We start from the raw sequence: 21,809 nt of genomic DNA, 5'->3' as shown, positions 1-21,809 counted from the left end.
ATCTTATATTTTAAGAAGGTATATGTTTTCATTTTATCACATCAATCAAATTTTAAAATCCCCTACGTGAATTCATTATAAAGAAGTAACGAAACATCAAACGTATTTTGTAATACTCATTGATTCCAAGGCTTTGTATTACTACAGGAAACGCATTTCGTTCATGAAACATAATACGAGCAGAAAGCTTGGCATTGAAAGGTACAAATATAAAAACAGGAGCTAATAATGTAAGGTAAATTATATAAACATACTCTGTGACAGGTATGTTCAGCTGACAGAATAAACTAGTTGGTTTGTATCCCTACCTAGGATTTCATACCGAGTCAAAGCTATAACTATTTACTCTCATTTACATTTTTTATACAACATGCCAGAACTGAAATAATAGTGCAGCAAAATAAACAGTTAAAAAACAGACACTACAATAAGCCCAGTTGGAAACATTATATAGTGTTTGTTCGGAAGTTTGCGTTGCAGTGATCGTGTGGTTGGTAACTTAAGAGGAGACGTGACACAGCTGGATCATCTGAGTTAAAAGAAAAGGCTTAATATAGAACCATATATCATGTAAAACTGCTTGTGACTGGCAAATTGTAAATAGTTGATTTCTGCCTGAACTGGTGACACAGATTTTCCTTTCTGTATGTCAGTGTCTTCCCCACGACATTTGCTATTATACTGAATTTCATTGTTGAGCTATACGGTAAAGATTTAGTGCACAAAGTCTATATATATTTTTAAAGAAAAAATATGTTTATGTAATGCACTCATATATGCATGTGTATAAATACTATAGCTGATTGCTTATCAACCATTAAAATGTTTTTACTTCTGTCTTTTTACTGACAGGTTTATATCGGGTGGTTCAAAAGTATAACAACATACATAAATATACAAATATCAAGGTAGTGAAACAGAACTTGTGACTGCTATTGTATTATACCATACTGAGAACCATTGTGTCTGTTCGAGTGTTCGTCTGTCTCCCGTATGAAAAGCTGTGCACACGGACAAAGCTCAACATTCACTTTGAAATGACATGAAACAGGCATAAATAACGTTGATGCCATATTTTATTTCGTAAGCAGGATATTCTACACTAAGTTGTTAGGAATTAACCACATTATCAATCACATTTCAAAATGTGACGTAACATAAATAATAAAAACAGAACTGTTGTTGTTAAACAACTCTTAGCATGACTGAAGTGTTCAACAAGTAATTTTCACGGTTGGTGGTATAAGTAGCTCAGAGCTTTGGCTCTAAATGAAATCAAGAGTCCAATACAACTTTATTAAAGTCCATGAAATAACTTAAATTGATAGATTGATTTACTGAGAGATTTCACGTCACTGGAGACGAGTACGTTTCCTTGTACTAGATATTAATGAGTTGAATCAATGTATATTACATATTTTTAAGAATGGATTAAAATATGTATCATAATAAATCATTGAGTTTGCATCATTTGCTGATAGATCCAAATAATACACTGGAGATACAAATATCTTTGTCCATAAAGAAAGCTTGGATTTTATTTAACACTGTTTTTTTTTTTTTTACATATAAATTATTCTAACAGAAGGACTCCCCAGTTGCACAGCGGCATGTCTACGGACTTACTACGCTAGAAACTTGGTTTTGATACCTGTGATGGGCAGAGCACAGATAACCCTTTGTGTAGCTTTGTGTTTGATTACAAACTAACTAACGGAAGAACATTCAAACTGCAGCTTTTGCTCTGTTATTCATTATAACTGTTTCTTCCAGATTTATAAAAGTTTACTTATGATAGAAAGTTAACAATCTGTTAGGTAAAATCTTGTTTCCAGCTGATTTCGTTTGGAAACGTTTTATAATAAAATGTTCTATACTCACTGGTTACTGTGCTGTAATTTTATCATTTATTTGTTGTTGTTTTTAAATGTTTCATGCTTTCATTAGATGGAACTTTTCAACTTTTTAAAATCTTATTTGTGAGCGAGACTAAATATTATTTGAATAAAACTGTGCATCGTTCTAGAGAAAAAGAACCAAAACAGAACATAAGAGGTTTAAGGAAACAGGAATAACCTGGGGCATTATAAGGTGCAGGTGATCTTATTCTTACTGTATTAACTACCCCATTCTGGCATCTGTTTTCGTGAACTTAATCTGCAAGTTTTGGCAAGAAGCGTTGCTCAAAATTTAGTATTTTCCAGCTCATCTGGAGTCCTTACATCCAGGCATTTTGTTTTTGTTAATCCTCCATGATTGTGGTTAAATTAACATCCAATGCACTGATGACAAGTTACCAAACTAGAAGTTTATTTGTCTTTATTCTTTCGAATATACGTTCTGTGTCTCGTTTGCTGGTACTCTAGTGTTTTGTCAGTTGTGTAGTACTGATATCACAATATAAAGCAAAGTGTGTGTCTGGAAAAAAAATACACGGTCGTATATCTATTATTTTGTATGTTGTTTTTTGTTTTTCTTTTACGTTTCCACATTTCATGATCGATCAGAACCAAAGTTGACAAAGTGACATAGGATGGCACGAGGAAGGTTATGAAGGAACTGGACCCCACATATTCTATATAAATAAACGTCAGTATGTTTGTGCATCTGTTCTTTATACGTTTCAACACTCCTTGGTCAAACAGCACCAGATCTGACATAGTGATACAAGACGACATGAAGGGATTGGACCTCCATCTTCTACATAAATAAATGTCAATATTTGTGTGTATCTGTTCATTATATGTTTACACATTTCTTCATCAATCAACACCAAACTTAACACAGTAATACAGGATGACATGTGGAAGGTCATGAGGAGGGAGGGTTGGACCCCCGCTTAATTTTATATTGATGACATTCTTTAAACAGAATATCTTTCTTTTCAATATTGGTACATTTATATATTTCTAGTGCACTTTTTGCGTTTATTATGTTAAGGAAAAAACAGAAGCATAATTTCTTATCTTTTCTTACAAACAAGTTTTTATTTCATCTGTCCAATGGACGGGCACTCCCACTATTTCTATGATAAAAACACTAATCGTTTCTAACTGATTTCGCTGTGAGAAAAGTCATTTAGTATGATAGTAACTGCGGTACTGAACTTACTTCGATTTTTTTTTCTGAGAAAATCATGTCAAAACGTAATCTTTGCCGTCTATAACCTTTAGTAGTCTTGACTTTCAGTTGTTGGTTATAACCATTAGTAGGGTTAATTTTCAGTTGCCAGGCATGACGTTTAGTAGGATTGATTTTCAGTTGTCGGTGATAACCTCTAATATAATCAAATTTTAATTATCCTGTATAAGTTTCAGTATGATTGTTTTTAATTGTCGGTGATAACCTTTAGTAGGATCAGTTTTTAGTTACCATGTATAACCTTTAGTAGGACTGATTTTTAATTGTCGTGTATATAGTTAATTAAGTTTCATTAAAATATGGTGCATATAAATACGTGCTTTACAACATTTATAAGTTATCAGGGGCAGGTTACCTTTACATCATTTATAAGTTCTCAGTGGCTTGCAGTTATTTCGATGACATTGAAAAACTATTATGTAGATCACATTGTTCTTATAAACTGAAATATGATGATTTGTTGAAAGTTTCAGTTTTTATTGCGTCTTACATTTTCTTTAATCAGTTTTGCATTTCGAAACAAAAGGAGAATAAACATTTTGGATTCTACGAGCTGATAGGGTAACACATACGCAAAATCACGACAAAACAAACATAAAAACGTATATTTATTTAAGTAGTTCAGTGTTAGCAGAATTAATGTGGAAACTTGCGATAGCTAACCTTACTTTTTTAAACCATGTGTTTACAATTATTATATAATTTATGTTTTGTTTGTTTGTTTTTGAATTTCGCGCAAAGCTACTTGAGGGATATCTGCGTTAGCCGTCCTTAATTTAGGAGTGTAAGACTAGAGGGAAGGCAACTAGTCATCACTACCCACCCCAAACTCTTGGGCTACTCTTTTACCAACGAATAGTGGGATTGATCGTTACATTATAACGGCAACACGACTGAAAGGGCGAGCATGTTTGGTGTGACGGCGATTCGAACCCGCGACCCTCAGATTACGAGTCGAATGCCTTAACCCACCTGGCTATGCCGGGCCTCTATAATTTATGTAAATGTTAGAATTTGAAAAACAACCTTATCTAGTGTTAAACAAATACAAGTTTCGAATATAAAAAGTTACAACATTACGTAAAATATGATTTCTGCATTGATGAAACCTCTGGTTGTAAGTGAATAAACCTAGGTAAAAGAGAGGAATAACCCTATATGATATAGCAATTGAAACATAGAAAACTTTTCCTGAGTGATAAGTGTGACATTTACACACTGTGGCGTTTCATCTAGACAAATGCAGGTTTATCAATTAAACCAGTTTGTGAAAACAAATATAGAATTTGTTAATTTTACATTTATTTTGGATTCGTAACACGTGCACGTGAAATGCGGACGCAGTATATTGTGTTGTACCAAATCCCGTTAAAATGACTGACACTAGGAAAGAAAGACCAGTGATATGTTACTATATTGTTATTTATAAATCCCTTGGTAAGATATGTTACATTACGTTTTTATGGATATTTCGTCCATAATATTGATTATGTTATTTAATATATCGAATGTCATTACTGTGTTATATTTTATTATTATGATTTTTTGATAACGAGTGTTGTACATTGTTAGATTAAAATATGTATTTAGAACTAGCCTAAATGTCTATAACTTGGGATCGAATCCTAGTCCAGGATTTTGTTAAGATAGAGTAATTGACTTTTTTTTTTTTTTTTGATACACTGAGAGATATAGCCAATGTTGGCCTGTATACATATCGAGTCAAGTCCTTTCCATACCGACATAGCATGTAGGATCCAGTGTTGTATTCCGGATTAACTGATACCAGGGTATAAGAATTGGGACATATTCCACTGGATGGGATGCTAATCCATCTCAAGTTAACTCCCAGCTACATACCCATCATACAGGTTGCAAGATTTAAGCAATTAAAATAACGTGTCTTACTTGCTCAAGGATACAACAGTTTGATGTGACCCAGGTTCGAACTCGCAATCATCCAACTTGGAGTTCAAAGTGGTTATACCACACTGCTTCCCTGTATGTGTATAATGTTATGAATAACAAAAGAACGTTAGCTGTATGTTCAATACATAATTTTTATTGACTTCAAAGCGTTACTACATTGATAACTGATAACGTTATTTAAGGTTAACCGTCAGTGATGGCTAGATTATATAATTAGGTACATATACGGGAGACACTTTGAATAGTTTTTATATTCTCATATTTTTTAATATCAACTTTTATGCTACAACTGTAGATTTCCTACAATAAACTGAACATTTGTGCTTACGTGTTTGAGCTTTGAAGTCAGTACAGTAAGATATTTTCAGAGTTTACTCGAACCAATAGACTTCTCACTTATATTTCATACATTTCTATAAATAAACGACTTTGATACTCAGTTCAAAGTTTACACTAGGAAATTAATATGTGTATCTTGAAAGTTATTAAGTTTATGTAGGTTGGTCGTGTGTACATTAGTTGTCAATTCACATAACATCTTGTCGTTTCTTTTTTTCCAAATTTAATTTATAAGTTATGAACTGCGTAAATATCTTAAAATAAAGTAATCCTTTACATTATGTATGGTGTAAATATGTTAAAATAAAGTAATCCTTTGCATTATGTATGGTGTACATATGTTAAAATAAAGTAATCCTTTGCATTATGTATGGTATAAATATGTTAAAATAAAGTAATCCTTTGCATTATGTATGGTGTATATATGTTAAAATAAAGTAATATTTTACATTATGTATGGTGTAAATATGTTAAAATAAAGTAATCCTTTACATTATGTATGGTGTAAATATGTTAAAATAAAGTAATCCTTTGCATTATGTATGGTGTATATATGTTAAAATAAAGTAATCTTTTACATTATGTATGGTGTAAATATGTTAAAATAAAGTAATCCTTTACATTATGTATGGTGTAAATATGTTAAAATAAAGTAATCCTTTACATTATGTATGGTGTAAATATGTTAAAATAAAGTAATCTTTTACATTATGTATGGTGTAAATATGTTAAAATAAAGTAATCCTTTGCATTATGTATGGTGTACATATGTTAAAATAAAGTAATCCTTTACATTATGTATGGTTTATTTTCCTTCATTCCTACTTAAGTAATATTTATACGTTTGGAACATTAAAACCAATTTTATATACCAAGATACAATATTATAGACAGAAAAATATATCATTAGATTCACGACTTCTCACTCAGTTATACATATTTGGGGATTCAACTCATCAGTAGCCCAAGACAAGATTAAATCGAATAAAGAAAACAAAACTAGACATCTTATAATGATGTAATGCACATCAAATGTTGTTTGTAATTGTCTTTTCTTCACCACAACGAACCTATACTTACACAGGATTTCAAAATATTGATGCGACTCATTTATATTAAAAATAAGTAGGATGATAGAATAGTCTTCATATTGTCTAACGCTTAATTCAGGAAAATACATTAGAAAATACATTGCTACATATTATTCAAAATGTATATACGTATAGACTCTCTGTGGTGAGTGAAACACAACTAAAAATACCAAACATATAATAAACGTGAAACAACGTTACAATAACTTTATCCACAATTTTAAAAAGCAACAAAATAAACAGGTTATCATATTTTGAAATCAAATGTTCTGATTGAGTTAAATAAATAACTACATATATACATATACTTGCGTGGAAGGTTATTGTCTAAGGATATTCTACCTAAATATCTTTCAAATTGGGTTTGCTTTTTTAACTTGAGAATAACATGATATTTAATGAAAAATATATAGAAGGAATTAATGTTGAATTTACTGACATTATTGCAGCTTATACATATATCACATCTAGATGTTCTACATGTACTGACTTCCACGTAAATTAGGAAACTGGAGTGTTTTGTTGTAGCAGAAGCAAGATCTGTTGAAATGATCAAACAAGAACGTCACAGAAATAATAATTTATAATATTAATTTATTCTGAAATAAAGCTTCTAATCGATTCATTACGCATAATTTGACATTTCTGTTAAATCATGATAAATACCAAATCTGAATCATTTTCTAGAATTCAAGAAGAAAAAAACTCATTTAAAAATGGACAGAATTACGACACAGATCATATTAATTAATATAATGTAAATAATCACGTTTAATTAAAGTGTATTCACTGACAATTGTCATAATTCATTTGGTTATAATCAAATCACAACCTTTTTTAAAAAATACATTAATATCATTATTAATAATCAGGCAAAATATATACAATATAAACAGTTTTGATATAGACTTATTAAGCCTTATAGGTTATTAAATGCGTTGGTCTGGAATGCGACAGCGAGTGCTTATCATAATAAATCCATGCAACATTAATTAATAGTTACTATCCACAACTGCTACAACAAAGAAATTATAGCAAGTAGATTTATAGTTATAGAGTTTAATACAGCCATATTATATACTTGTGAAATAATAACAATAAAGTACAAACTGCTATTTAAAGGTTATTTACATGTTTGTCATTAACATCATATGTTTTTGTTCTTTTTTTAAAAAACACAATAGCAAAGGTTTTGCTAGAAAGAAATATTAGGTGATACCTAAAAACCAACAAAAACATATCAATTTATTTATAGTTTTTATTTCAGTATGTTAATATTGCAAACTTTTCTTTTCACTAATGATAAAATTTAAAATCTGTGAGGTAGAGGCGTAATGGATTATTTGATTGGCAGCACAGATTTGATTAGCAAATCAAAGAACTACGGTAAGACCTCTTATAATGGTCGCGTGTATATAATAATATAATACGTACGGGATTTTTCAGTCCTCTTTGTATCACGAACACCCAAGTTGATTTGAGTATATGTTAGACCGAATTACTTTGATTCACAAAAATCAAAAGCATCAAAATAAATGTAGTACATTCTACGTTATAATAATCTCTTGCTTACAAGCATATGAGACAAAAGTCTGCCACCAACTCGTGACGAGTATAATATCGGCTTTAGCCAGTGATTAACTATGCGACTTCACGAAACTTAACTCATTTGTGAAGGGACCATGATATAAAGTTACGAAAAATCAGCGATATGACCAAATAATATATTAGCATGATATAAACTATTAAAGACACGTGAATTTACTTGGATATCGTCATTTGACGTAATATTTACCTCTACATTTAGCTGCAGTATTTGAAGCATTGTCAAAAATAAAACAAAGGAACGGTTTCGAAACGTGATCATTCACCAATAAAAACAACGAAACTATCAACACCAAAATACGAAAACAAGTCTATACAACAGAAAATGTTCTAAGATTTCAAAATGTCAATACAGACACGTTAGTCAGTGATTCATCCCAGTAAAATCTAAAGCTTCAATCAACATCATTTAAATCAGAAAAATTGTATATTACTCAATATAATACATAAATTCCACATGTCAGTACTGAATTACATTACTTATACTGCACATTGAGCAAAAAATACTCATGCATTGTTGTGTGAGAAAACAAACTGAGCTCGTCGTCACGTGACGATTGTCTTTTCATACATTTATGGCTTTGTTAAAATTAGATTATTATTCCAGTTTAAAATTTTTATTTAATCTTGATTATGAAAATAAAAACGTAATGTAAGAAAGAAAATAAGGAAAAAAGTCAGAAACTTAAACATTTAATATTTATGTTATTTTTATCGGGAGGGCTCAGAGTAATTTTCCCAGAAAGTATAAAAATGTTCCTGTCTTAGAATGTTTTGGTACCGTTTCAAATTACAAATACATTTATTTCAAAAATTATTTTTGTTGGCCATAAATAACTATTTATATAGTAGTGTATTCTTTGCTGAATATAATAAAATCAGTAATAGTTACTTGATATAGTTTTGTTAAAATACTATTTATCACAATGTACAAAACTTTTTGCACCCTCCCTCTCGTTTAACATTAAACACATGAACAAAAAATAATTTTATTCTTGGCATAACAAGAAAAATTTATTTAATTTCGTTTTACCTACAATACTGTTATTTATAACACTGTGTAACACAAATTTTGTACCTGGATAGTATGTGTTATTTGTTAATTGCTTATGTTATAAAAGTACATAAGATGGTCATTATTCCCTTCAAACTTTGCTTTTGTGACCTGGATAATGAAATTTAGAAATTAACCTATGTTCATTGTAAAAAAGGGCAAATTTGTACATTTTCATTTACATAAGGATGAATAAAACAACATATGAATCAAGATTTACCTGTATTTATACTAAAGTTATACAAAAATGTTTAGAAGTGAGTAGTTTTTCGAGACTTGCAACTATAATGTAAATCACTTTCACGTATCAGCCCCCAAATAGTCTCCCATCATGTTTTCGTTATACGCTCCCAAATCATAAAAGTAAAGTTTGAAGAGAAAAATGGGTCTTTTCCATATACTTTAGGCATAAGTAATTGGGAAATAACATTTTCTGTCCAGGAAAAAGAAAAAGTAAAAATTTTGTTACATAGTGTAATCAATCACACATGCCTTCCATTATCAGCTAGCATACAAGTCTTCTAGTTGCATCGATTGTACAACGTTTATTGTACCTTTATTATTATGTAAACTGTTAACGAGTGACGTATGGCACTAGTAACGACTAGAAATATATTTTCACTAATTCATCGATAATAATAATAACAACAACAATAATAAACATAGTTTCTCTATCGACTCTTACTGTTTTCTAATCGGAAATACTTAAGCCTGAACGAGGCTTAACATCTTGATGATACGCTAGTTAGGGCTGTAGGGTTTGATAGTTGTGATAGATAGTCTTCAGGCTTCATGAATAAGCGTGCATAGTGAAAGCGAAAGTCGTCCTTTTGAGTCTTTATATTGCTTGATGAGGGAATAGAACCAAAAGCTGAAAAACAAGCAGGCCCACATCCACATGGGAGTACAGCGATGGGACTGTGGTGGAAACTCCCACTTGCTGCCGCGCTGTAAAGAGGCGACACCGTTGAGGGTGTGTAACTCAAGATACTGCTCTTCGCTGCCGCCAGATTGCTGGGCGAGAGGGAGGGATCCATGGGCGCTACTCGTAGTTTTTCTAGACTCAGGTTAGGCCCATCTCTGTTGCCGTAGACATTGTGTAAATGTGAAGGGCTCAGCGGACTGGACGATAGTTGAAAGGCCAAAGGTGATGTTCTGACGGCAGTAGCTTTCTCACTTTCCAAAGCAGATAGGAGAGGCAAGCCAAGTGTTGGAGAGGTATTATGTAATGGAAATCTCCGAAGAGGGTCAAAAGCCTGCGAGAAAGTCAGACATGACGTCACAGGGAAATATGACTGATCTTTCTTCAGTAAAGACTTTGGTTTTCGCCTTGGTCTATACTTGTAGTCAGGATATTCTTTCATGTGCAAGCTTCGAAGGCGCTTAGCTTCATCAATGAAGGGTCGTTTCTCTGACTCTAATAGTTGTTTCCATTGTACACCGAGACGTTTGCTGATTTCAGAATTATGCATTTTGGGGTTCTCTTGAGCCATCTTCCTGCGCTGACCACGAGACCACACCATAAACGCGTTCATGGGTCGTTTGACATGTTCACTGTTGCTTTTGGCCATGCTGAAAACTTTATATTTTGCAAAAAAAAAAATCTATTTATTTACTATTATCTATCTTACCTGCTTCAATTGTTTTTCAAATGTCTACCAAGTCTAAAATGGTACTATAAAGAACTAAATACGGCTAGAATAAGCTAGTCTTTCTCTGCTGATGTAATGCACGTGTTTTTAACTGTAGTACAAGATAACTATCGTGTATATAGTGTATCTTTCTTAGTTTGATATATGTATTGATTGCTTGAAAATATTACGTTGTATGTGATTGGTGAAAAATAAACCGAGGACTATTAACTTCAACAATACAAACTCCGCCTCCTTTGCACTGATTGGCTCTCTTTAAGCTGACTGAGAGGAAATGTCTGGACAAAAGCGCCATCTTTATTGTAGTTATTATCGAATGAAGGGACGGAAACAATGATATTTTAATAATATATTTTTCAGTTATGTCAGGCAAGCGTGAAATTTTGCTTGGCTCTTAGTAACATTATTAAAACGCGATCACTATCTGTTCCCAGTGTGTATATCACGATGTTTGGTGTTAAGACATCCTTTAACAACGGGCAGAAATTTAATATACTATTTTCCTGTTTTGTTTCAAAAAATAAAGAGGAAGACTAATTTTAACCGTAAGTTAAACTGTTAACACATGTAATTTTGAGTACTAAAAGTTAACGCCAAGATAACATTAGCTTTAAACATATTGTTAACATAATTTACACTCTATATCTTTATGACTTGTTATTGGTTTTCATCTTACTAATAATTTTATTAATTGCATTAGTACATCATTTTAATATTTTGAAGACGAATCTTTATTCTAAAAGTAGTTGCTTTTGTTTTGATAATATTTCACGATACATTCAATACCAGTTGAAAGTACTTTCATATAAAAGTTGTCTTACGAAATCCACCAGTAAATTACGAAACGTATTTATGTGCTATGCTTTATATTCTGAATGCAGCGTTGCTATTATTACCGACAAAAAGGGTTTGTAAAAAATATTAATTTATTATTAAGATAAAACGTTAGCTTTAGCTCTATGGTCTTAAATTCCAAAGGTGTTTGCAATGACAAAGTGTAAAGAAACATAAATCACGTATCTCTACAACACTATTACTTTACTATATTAATTCTATGTTATATATATCACAGGATATCTTCAGTAGCGTAATTCAGTTGCATTGCCATATTTGTCCTCGGCCACAACACAAAAGGTACTTTTCGGAATACAATAGTGCGTGTGAACAATAGGCACAAGCAGAGATAAGCTCTACATAGGTGGTTTTTGTTACAACGTAAAACAGAGGGAGAGCCGAATGTATATGTTTGAAAGAGAGTTAGGCCTAACGAGCTGAAAAGACGGTGCTGTGTGAGAAACAGTTATCAGTCCTAGCGGAATGTACAAAAGCTAGTATAGCCTTTCTATAGAAGTTCTGTGTTCTTGGGAGATAACAGACATTGGACCTATCTCCCACAACAATAACGCCAGCTTTTCCCAACAGTAGAGCGCCACGTGGTCCGGCACTGTCGGAGCCACCAACTGGCATTGTGACAAATCTGTGTGAGCGCGCATTTTATTTTTATTAGTGTGTGGGTAAACGGGTATAAACTATAGCCAAGAAAAGTATTAAACAATAATGTGGGAAGATGAGCCTTTATTTGTTCATAAAACCTGTTGTTGTTTTTAAAAAAGTATACTCTTTAGTTTTCAATATTTAGCAACCGTAAGGTTTAAGTAAACGTACAAAAGATGTAAAATGAATAACAAACCCCAGCAATAGTTTATGGACATAGAATTCTGGTTGAATAATAAGAGTTTATTATCTATACAATATACATTTAATACACACATGTACATATAGTAAGTGGTTCTAATTGATTTTCTTTATGACGTTTCAATTATAATAAAACTCATATTTGACACAAATGTAAGCTGTTTAAATTTATTTTCAAAGACAGTTAAACGTGCATTGTCTCGTTAATAATGCGCTCAGGTTCCACTTATTACTCAACATCAATGTCATTCAACGATCTGTTGTTCTTTTCGTTGTGACTTAAAATTTACGAATGCAGGAAAAGCTGTACGATGGGTTATTTGTGCTTTGTCCATCGTGGGTATTGAAATATGTTTTTTCAGCGTTATAATAGGGTATGTCTAGGGAGCGAAACTCGTAATCTACAGTTAGCGGGTTCGAATTCCATCATTGAACATGTTCACCTTTCAGCCGTGGAGGAATTAGAAAAGTGATGGTCAACCCTACTAATCAATTAGAATAGCTCAAGAGTTGGTTGTCACTTCGAAATTTTGGTCCGTTAGGGCAAAAAGTTCTCGAGTAGCTTTTCACTGAAGTCAGTAAACACAAGGTTGTAACTAGCTAACGGAGAGAACCCCTGTCTGAGTCGTGCAGTGGAGAATGTAGACTTTGTGTGTGTTTTTTTATAGCAAAGCCACATCGGGCTATCTGCCGAACCCACCCAGGGGAATCGAACCGCTGATTTTAGCGTTGTAAATCCGGAGACATACGGCTGTACTAGCGGGGGACGTGGAGAACTTGAAGAAGAAGTCAGAAGTCTCAAATAAAGAATTGCAGTTTTTAGAACGCTGTGAGTAAAGACGATAAATAATTTTGTAAATCATAAAATAATCGACAACTTTGCGAACTAGAACAGAGAACATGTTTTTTTGTTTCTTTGTTTAATTTAACATTTCAACACTTAATCTCCAAAAATTTAAAAACATTTCCTACAATAACACTTTTTTTATTAGTACTCTGCACTTCAATAAAACATTTATGAACATATAAATGCTCATACATATGTATATATATATATAAATGTAAAACTTATAAACCCAACACAATGGTGGACAATTCACTAATACGGTATAGTACATTTTTTCTTCAAATTTACAATAAGCCAAAATTATAATGACGCATTTTACTATAAAGCTTCCTTATTCTCTTCATGAATTGCGATGTAAAATTCTGTTATAATAATAATGATAAAAATATATGTTTAGTTATAAAATCAATTTGTTTCCATTGGGTTGTTCTTGCTACTAGCGCCTTCTGGTAGCAATGCCTCAAAATTTAATATTAAAAATATTGTAGCCTACCTGTACATGGTTTCGTTAAATTTATTCATAAATTAGCAAACAGTATAGGATTGCTGGTTGCCGGTTTGTCACATTAATAAACTTTCTATTTAACATTTATACGTATTTTGGCGAATTCCGAATTGGAAACTTCGTGAAGTGTTGATAGAAGGAGACGTAAAAACAAAACCAATAACGATGTTATCAAACCTGAAGCTACAATAACAGTGTTATAAAACCTAAAGCTACAAGAACGGTGTTGTAAAACCTGAAGCTACAATAACGGTGCTATAAAACCTGAAGCTACAATAACGGTGTTGTAAAACCTGAAGCTACAATAACGGTGTTGTAAAACCTTGTACGAAAACCTGAGAGCTACACACCAAATGCTCGACATTTAACGGTGCTATAAAACCTGAAGCTACAATAACGGTGTTGTAAAACCTGAAGCTAGGTATCAAATTTATATCTGTCAACAAGATTGATACATACGATTTTCTTTCTTACGACGGCCCGGCATGGCCAGGTGGGTTAGGGCGTTCGGCGCGTAATCTGAGAATCGCAGGTTCAAATCCCTGCCACACCAAATATGCTCGACATTTCAGCCGTGGAGGCGTTCAATGTTATGATTAATCCCACTATTCGTTGGTAAAAGAGTAGCCCAAGAGTTGGCGGTGGGTGGTGATGGCTAGCTGCCTTCTCTCTAGTCTTACATTGCTAAGACTAGGAACGGCTAGAGCAGATAGTCCTCTTGTAGCTTTGCACGAAAAACAAACAATCAACAAACCGCGCCATCTGATTTTATGTTTCGTTATTGTTATATTTTCTGAAATGAACATTTATTTAACAAAATTGTATACCACTTCTTATCTTGATTTTATCTCGTAAACAAACCAGAAAAAGAAAAAGAGGGAACAGAAACGGGTGATTCAGAAAATGCGGCCCTAGGTATTTCCTATGTACAGTCAAAACATTTAAGGTTTTAATTGTTGACTTGAAGGTAAGCACAAAGCTACACATTAAGCTATCTGTGCTCTGCCCACCATGGGAATCAAAACCCGGTTTCTGGTGTTGTATATCCTCAGACATACCGCTGTGCCACTAGGGGGTGGAATCTAATAGTTGTCACTATTCTGTTTGAAACCCGGTTTCTAGCGTTGTAAATCTTCAGACACGCCGCTGTGCCACTGGGAGGGTGGAATCTAATAGAACACTATTTTGTTCTTGAGAAATGACTCATTCCTCTCTTTCAATCATGCCAAGTTTCATTTCAATGTTCGCACTTTCAAAGTAATTATATAATGAACACAGTTACATCGCATGATTTGTAATGAGCTCTGTGCAGACTACATCTTAACGTAAGAGCTTATAGTGCTTTTAAAATTATAATCGACCGTGACCAACTAGCCTGGAGGGCTGTGGTCGTTAATCTTATTAATGGTTTAAAGACCCATACCTTAGTTCTCTTCTTATCCAAATCATTAAAGTATTAAAGAGGTCAAAATTCACGGGCGAATGCAACATGTCTTAACCGAATAGTCCTAACATTGGTGACTGTGACACCAGGGAAGTCGAAACTGCCTCTATCACTACTTGAAGCCTGCAGGAAGGCCTCTTTATACAAAATCCCATGTAAGTTGGTTAACATATACACGAGTACTTCACGACAACCCCAAATTGTGTTTTCCTCGCTGAAAAGTATAGGACTTGTAAAAAAGGTGTTTTTATACCAAACCCCATGTAAATTGGCCGAAATAGACCGAAGTAATATTAAAAAAACACCCTAAAATTATGATTTATGTGGAATCTTGAGCGCTCTTTTCCTTATAATTACTAAAAATGTACAATTCCACCATTTTTATTTGTCAATGTGTGAGGTCTTTTGCAAAGTATTTTTGTATCAAGTCCCTTGTAAATTAGTCAGAATACAGCTGAGTAATTGACCAAAACCCCCATAAAATTATGTTTTCTGTGAACTCTGATCCCTTAAAAATACTCAAAATCGGAAAATCTAACTTTTTTTTATGTAAATGTATTGGGCAAATGAACATTTATATTTTCATCTTCAGTAATGTAAACATGAGCGTACCGGAGCCCAAGACATACATTTTTGAGTTCTTTGACAATTTACCCTAACAATCCTTAAAGAAAAGCTTAAAAAATAGAAGTTACCTGGACGTATTGGATAAGAGCATAACCCTCCTAACTTTCAAGTCAATAAGTCGAGAAGTGAAAGACTGGCTGTCGACTGAAAAGTGTTTGGAACAATATGAAATAAAGAATGAATAGAGAAATAGTATGTCTCTCTGTGGGGACATAATAACTACTGAAAATCCATTTGGCAAACTTACTGCTTGTTTATGGTAACGTACAAAGCTGTACGATGGGTTATCTGTGCTTTGTCCATCGTGGGTATTGAAATATGATTTTTCAGCGTTATAAATGCATTCACTGATTTACCGCTGAGCCGCTGTGGAATTGACAAACTTAACAATAGCTAAAGTTGTACCGTGAAAAACTTGACAATAGCCAAAACTACACCATAAAATGTTTGGAACCCTAACAATGTTTAAATTTGTTTATGACAACCATTGTGCTTCTCATAAGTGGATAACTTGCAGATGGAAAGGTTAAAAACAACTTTTTTTTACAGTGTAGTGCAAGAGAAATACAGTAATTTATAGACATTCTAAAATATATATAAAAGTGAAAATCCATATTTTCAACTGAGTAGCCCCTTCCCTTCCACAACACTGTGAAAAACAAGTAGTTTTTAACCCTTCCAGCTGCCACATATCCATTGATGAAATTCTTATAAAAAGGCTTAGCTTCCATTATTACACCCAGAATTCTTTCTACATTGTGATTCTGATGAAATACGGAGAAATATCTCTAGAAAATTGATCTAAATATATTGTGGAAATCCATCTTTAAGTAACAAAACCACTATATATGTATACTAGGTTTCCATTTGAAACAGATTTTTTTTTCTGTACAGTTCTTTCAATTGTTTCAAATATTTGTGATAAGTCATTTCACAGAAGCTGATAATATACATTATGGTTTCCTACCAGAAGATATTTTTGTTCTGTTACAACACAAAAAAAGAGACAAAGAGAAGTGTTAACGTTAGAATCACTGGTTAGCGTATAATACGCTCAAAGAGCAGTTATAGTAATTTATAGAAGCTGGAAACATGTATTTTGAGTTTCTGTCACGAAGATGTTCATGCTGTATTAGATTATGACAAAAGTGCAATAGGTGAAACACTAACGTTACACTTATATCACAGTTAACAAACAGAAATATCCGTCTCCAGTGATGGGAAAATTTAAGTTAATCGATTAACTTTAATTATTTAAAAGTGTTAGACTCTTGATTTCACTTATACCTCTCCCCGCGAACTTCTTTCTCTGTCGCACGAATCATGCTCGCCCTTTCAGCCGTCGGGGCGTTATAATGTTACTATCAATCCCACTATTTGTTGGTAAAAGAGTAGCCCAAGAATTGACGGTGGATGGTGATGATTAGCTGTCGTCCCTCTAGTCTTACACTGCTAAATTAGGGACGGCTAGCACAGATAGCCCTCGAGTAGCTTTGCGCGAAATTCAAAACAAACAAAAACCAATCAGTCATGCTTAGAACTGTTTAACAATAACATACAGCAATTATACAATTGTATTTTTAAGTTCTGTCCCAATTTGAAATGTGAATGATAGTATGATTCTTAATATATTAATATAGAATATCCTGCTTGCGATATAAAATTTGGTGTCAGCATTATTCATATCCGTTCTCCTGTTATTTCAAAAGTGAATGTTGAGCTTTGTCTGCTTCCGCAGCTTTTCAACTGGAAGGCAGAACTAACGTTCGGATAAACAGCACGGTTCGCAATATGTGTGAGGTTAAAATACGCTCAACGCAATATTAGTTATTAATTAAAAACTTTAAGGAATACTTTAAAGTACAGTCTCCCGTAAGGGTTAGCGGTAAGCTTGAAAGCTTATAGTGTTAAAATCCAGAGCCCAATTCTCTGCAGTGGAACCCAGGTGTAGCTTTGTGCTTACAACTAACATATAGTTATAAATTTATGTTTATTAGAAAACTCTGGATCACTGCTATTTAAATATTTTGTTAAATAATAAATAAATTGGCGCTGGATGCTGCTGGCTGGTTGCTTTCTCTGACCGACAGTTCAAGGTTAGGGACGGCGACAGATAATCTGAGTAACTGTGCCATATAAAAATAAATAAGTAATGTATGTGATTTGGTTTCTTTTAGCATCATCACTTTATATATCTTACTTATGATTCTGAAAATATTTTGTTCTGACTTTTTTAAAATCACTTTGTCTTTATGTATATGTGTGAACTTTTAGCAAGATCACCACTTTAAAGTACTTATATACAGTCTAAAATAATGTCATTGGCCTCGTGTCAAACTGGATAAAACACAGTCTTTGTAACTGTAATTATGAGAAAAGGTATCCATAAATTGTAAACGTTGTTTAACTGTAACGCGTGGTATTCCATTCAACTCACGATTTCGTTTGAAGACAACTAAACATCGAAAGTTTACATTTTCTAGAGTCTAGATAGCAACACAGTGGTGCATGTGTTGCGCGAGACACAGAGTCAAAGGTTTTATAAGCAATAAATGCAAGTAGAACATTCCAGAGGATGTATCAGCTCATGTGTAGCTCTGTAACACTTTATACTGAATCATGGGAAGTTTGATACTCTGCACAGTAAGCTCATGCAACACAAATCGTTATTATGTTTCGTTTGTTTGTAGTTAAGCGCAAAGTTACATGATGGAGACATGCCAGAGGGACATCGAACTCAGACTTTAGCTTTATAAATACGCAAGTATACCGTCGTGCTACTGAAGATTACTATCTTTCTATTAAACCCTATGACTTCCAGTTTTCTCAAAGATAGAAAATCCATGCAACTCATTGTTATTCAAAGAAAACTCCAATAAAACATGTCTACGCTTTCTTTTGTTTTTGTTTTCTATCTCGGTTGGTTTCAAGCAATTTTAACTTTATATTGTGTTAGTTTACAAAATACTACAGTTATATCAATTCTTTTATTTTCTCGAACGCTTATATCTTTGTGCATCTGACTTTACCTTTAACTCGTGGTAACAGATACATTAATTATACATTAATTTAATACCTACGTTTCTTTCAGTATAGTTTTTTAAGCGTGTGACTTATATTTTTGGATGTGTTTTGCGGAAGTCCCGCCTGTTCTCTACATTTGTAGAAGATTCTCAAGAGCAAGAATCAACAGTATGTGGTTTACAAAAATGATAGCATGTCTTAGAACATTGCTGAACGTTCGAGAATCTCGCGTGGCTGGTATATAAAAGCAATCAGTCACAAGACGCCAGGAGACATTTATATATTGGCATCTACAGTCAGCGTGCTATAGGCCTCAGAAGCTATAATTGTACTTAACGATTATTAATCGGAAAACTACAGAATTTGTTCAGGAGCGTTTATAGATTGCGAACATTACAAATTATTCAACTTCAGAGAGTTAACTACGGACGTTAGTTTCTCCACAATGACATTAGATATCTATCTTCCACTATGAAAAGTAAGTTTTGTAAATAAGAATAGAACTAGCTAGTGCTCCCGTCAAGCGAAGTTTACCTATATATCAACATAAAAGTAATTTGCATCTCGTGGATCTGGACCGTGTATTAAGTTCCAAACCAGATAGAAGACTGAATATTGTTTGTGGGTTTGTAAAATTTTTGTATATAAATAATTATTTGTAGTAATCGTTATTATAAATTGTATTTTTTATATATTAAAATACATTTGTGTTAATAAATAAAACTGTGTTTATCAGTCTGTTAGGTAAATATAATAAATTTGATACGTATTAACGTTTAATTAACTTCTAAATTCAAGTTAAAATTTCCGCTTATTTGAAATTGTAATACATAACGTACGTAATATAATAAATTGGAGACTTCTTAGAAATAAAATGTAATACGTAACACTCGTTTTGTGAGTTTGTATTTGAATTTCGCGCAAAGCTACTCGAGGGCTATCTGTGCTAGTTGTCCCTAATTTAGAAGTGTAAGACTAGAAGGAAGGCAGCTAGTCATCACCACCCACCGCCAATTCTTGGGCTACTTTCTTACAAACGAATAGTGGGATTGGCCGTAACATTATAACGCCCCCACGGCTGAAAAGGCGAGCATGTTTGGCGAACCCGCGACCCTCGGATTACGAGTCGAATGCCTTAACCCATCTGACCATGCCGGACTTTCGTTTTTTGAAAAAATTGGATAAAAAATTGTCAAGCTATTGCTACTCTTGAAATAGGGAATGTTTTCCTCAGATATTAAAGATAACTTAAAAATTATAACAATAATTGTCCAAAATAACATTACAAAAGTTGTACAAATAAATGAGTAAATAGATGGTGAAGAATGAGATAATCACATCGATCCCTTTTAGTAGTTTTGTGTTGAAGAAACAAAATCACATCAGATGAAAACTATGAACTTATGTGCTTAAAAGACGGACTTAGGCTCGTGGTTATACTATGGCAACAATTATTTCTGTATCTGGAGTAATTTGTATTGTATTGTAATGAGCATATTTTTGCCTCCTTCTTGTACTCCACTGGTACAGCGGAAAGTCTACAGATTTACAACGCTAAAATTAGGGGTTCGACTCGGCAGATAGTCCGATGTGGCTTTGCTCTTAGAAAACAGGCACGCCTCTTCTTTTGTCTGAGTTTTACAGTGTTAAGTTTCGAGCTTATTTTTGTGAACTTCGATCTGTAGGCACAACTCTAAGACACTGTTATCAGAAATGATATTTAACTCGTTTTCAATTTGTAGATAAATAGTAACGTTCCATTGATATTAATTCAGGACTAAAAAATCAAGTTGTTTCCACGCCCTCTAGCAACAAAATATCTGATACACTATTTGTTTACTTTCTTTAACATGTTTTCTCAGAAAAGTTAATTTTTAAGTTAGTCAAATCCTTTGTTTTCACGCACAGATATACGATGGTCTATTTGCAATGTGCCAATCGCTGGAATAGAGTTCCGAATTTTAGTGTTACAAACAATGAAGCTTACCGTTGAGCCACTGGGAGACTAATTTAGACGTAGGCATGCATAACGTACACTTTGTGTAATTATATGTGTTATATTGAATAGTTATATTTGTATATTAACCCTGATGGAGATGCAAAAGCGAAGCGTTGGTTTGAATAACAACATATTATTTTATTTTTACCTGGTATGTGATGGTCGTTTTTTAAAAACTTTTATCAAAAAGTGTAAATCACTTTAGTATACACTACGAATTTTGATAGATGGCTTTCTTTTCTCAACGTATGCCGTTTATTACTCAGCGTACGTAAGGTAATAACTAGTAACTGTGTTGTCACGGTATCGAGATACGAACTTTGAACCTTCGGATTTGCAGACGCCAACTTAACCACTAGGTTATGAAATCTGTATGTAAAGTATGTACTGTGTGATATATATGTACAATGCACATTGTAGATTTACAGGTGTTAAGACCTAGTAGAATATACATATATATATATATATATATATATACATATAACTAGTCATCAGTAGGCCAATTTTTAATAAAAACATGTACGAATCAGCTATGTGAAACAAGTATAGATGTCTTCAGTTTGGGTAACATATGAGTAGCTCAATAATCTAGTTTGTTTTTAAGCAGAGTGACTATTGTTAGATTTCAGTTTTGTTTAAAAACTTTGCTGTTGATGAAAGGATCGGCATGGCCAGTTGGTTAAGGCACTGGACACGTAGTCCGAGTGTCGCGGGTTCGAATCTCCATCACATCAAGCATGCCCACTCTTTCAGCCGTGGGGGCGTTATAATGTGACGGTCAATCCCACTATTCGTTGGTAAAATAGTAGCACAAGAGTTGGCGGTGGGTGGTGATGACTAGCTGCCTTTCCTCTAGT

At 33.2% G+C, this 21,809-nt stretch overlaps 1 protein-coding gene across 1 annotated transcript; it reads right to left on the bottom strand.

Moving 5' to 3' along the window:
• Nucleotides 1-5,179: 5,179 nt before the first annotated feature.
• On the bottom strand, nucleotides 5,180-10,974 carry LOC143238268 (uncharacterized). The gene has a single exon (XM_076478356.1). It carries the CDS (start codon nucleotides 10,728-10,730, stop codon nucleotides 9,882-9,884), a length of 849 nt encoding a protein of 282 aa, XP_076334471.1. The 5' UTR covers nucleotides 10,731-10,974; the 3' UTR covers nucleotides 5,180-9,881.
• Between the last annotated feature and the right edge of the window lie 10,835 nt (nucleotides 10,975-21,809).

This window comes from Tachypleus tridentatus, chromosome 13 (genome assembly GCF_004210375.1).
Source record: "Tachypleus tridentatus isolate NWPU-2018 chromosome 13, ASM421037v1, whole genome shotgun sequence".
Taxonomy (NCBI): Eukaryota; Metazoa; Arthropoda; class Merostomata; order Xiphosura; family Limulidae; genus Tachypleus; species Tachypleus tridentatus.
The sequence above is the reverse complement of the archived record's forward strand: the minus strand, read 5'-3'. Positions and strand labels throughout refer to the sequence as shown.

Coding starts and splice junctions, on each gene's coding strand:
- LOC143238268 (XM_076478356.1), bottom strand. CDS start 10,730: ATGGCCAAAAGCAACAGTGAACATGTCAAACGACCCATGAACGCGTTT.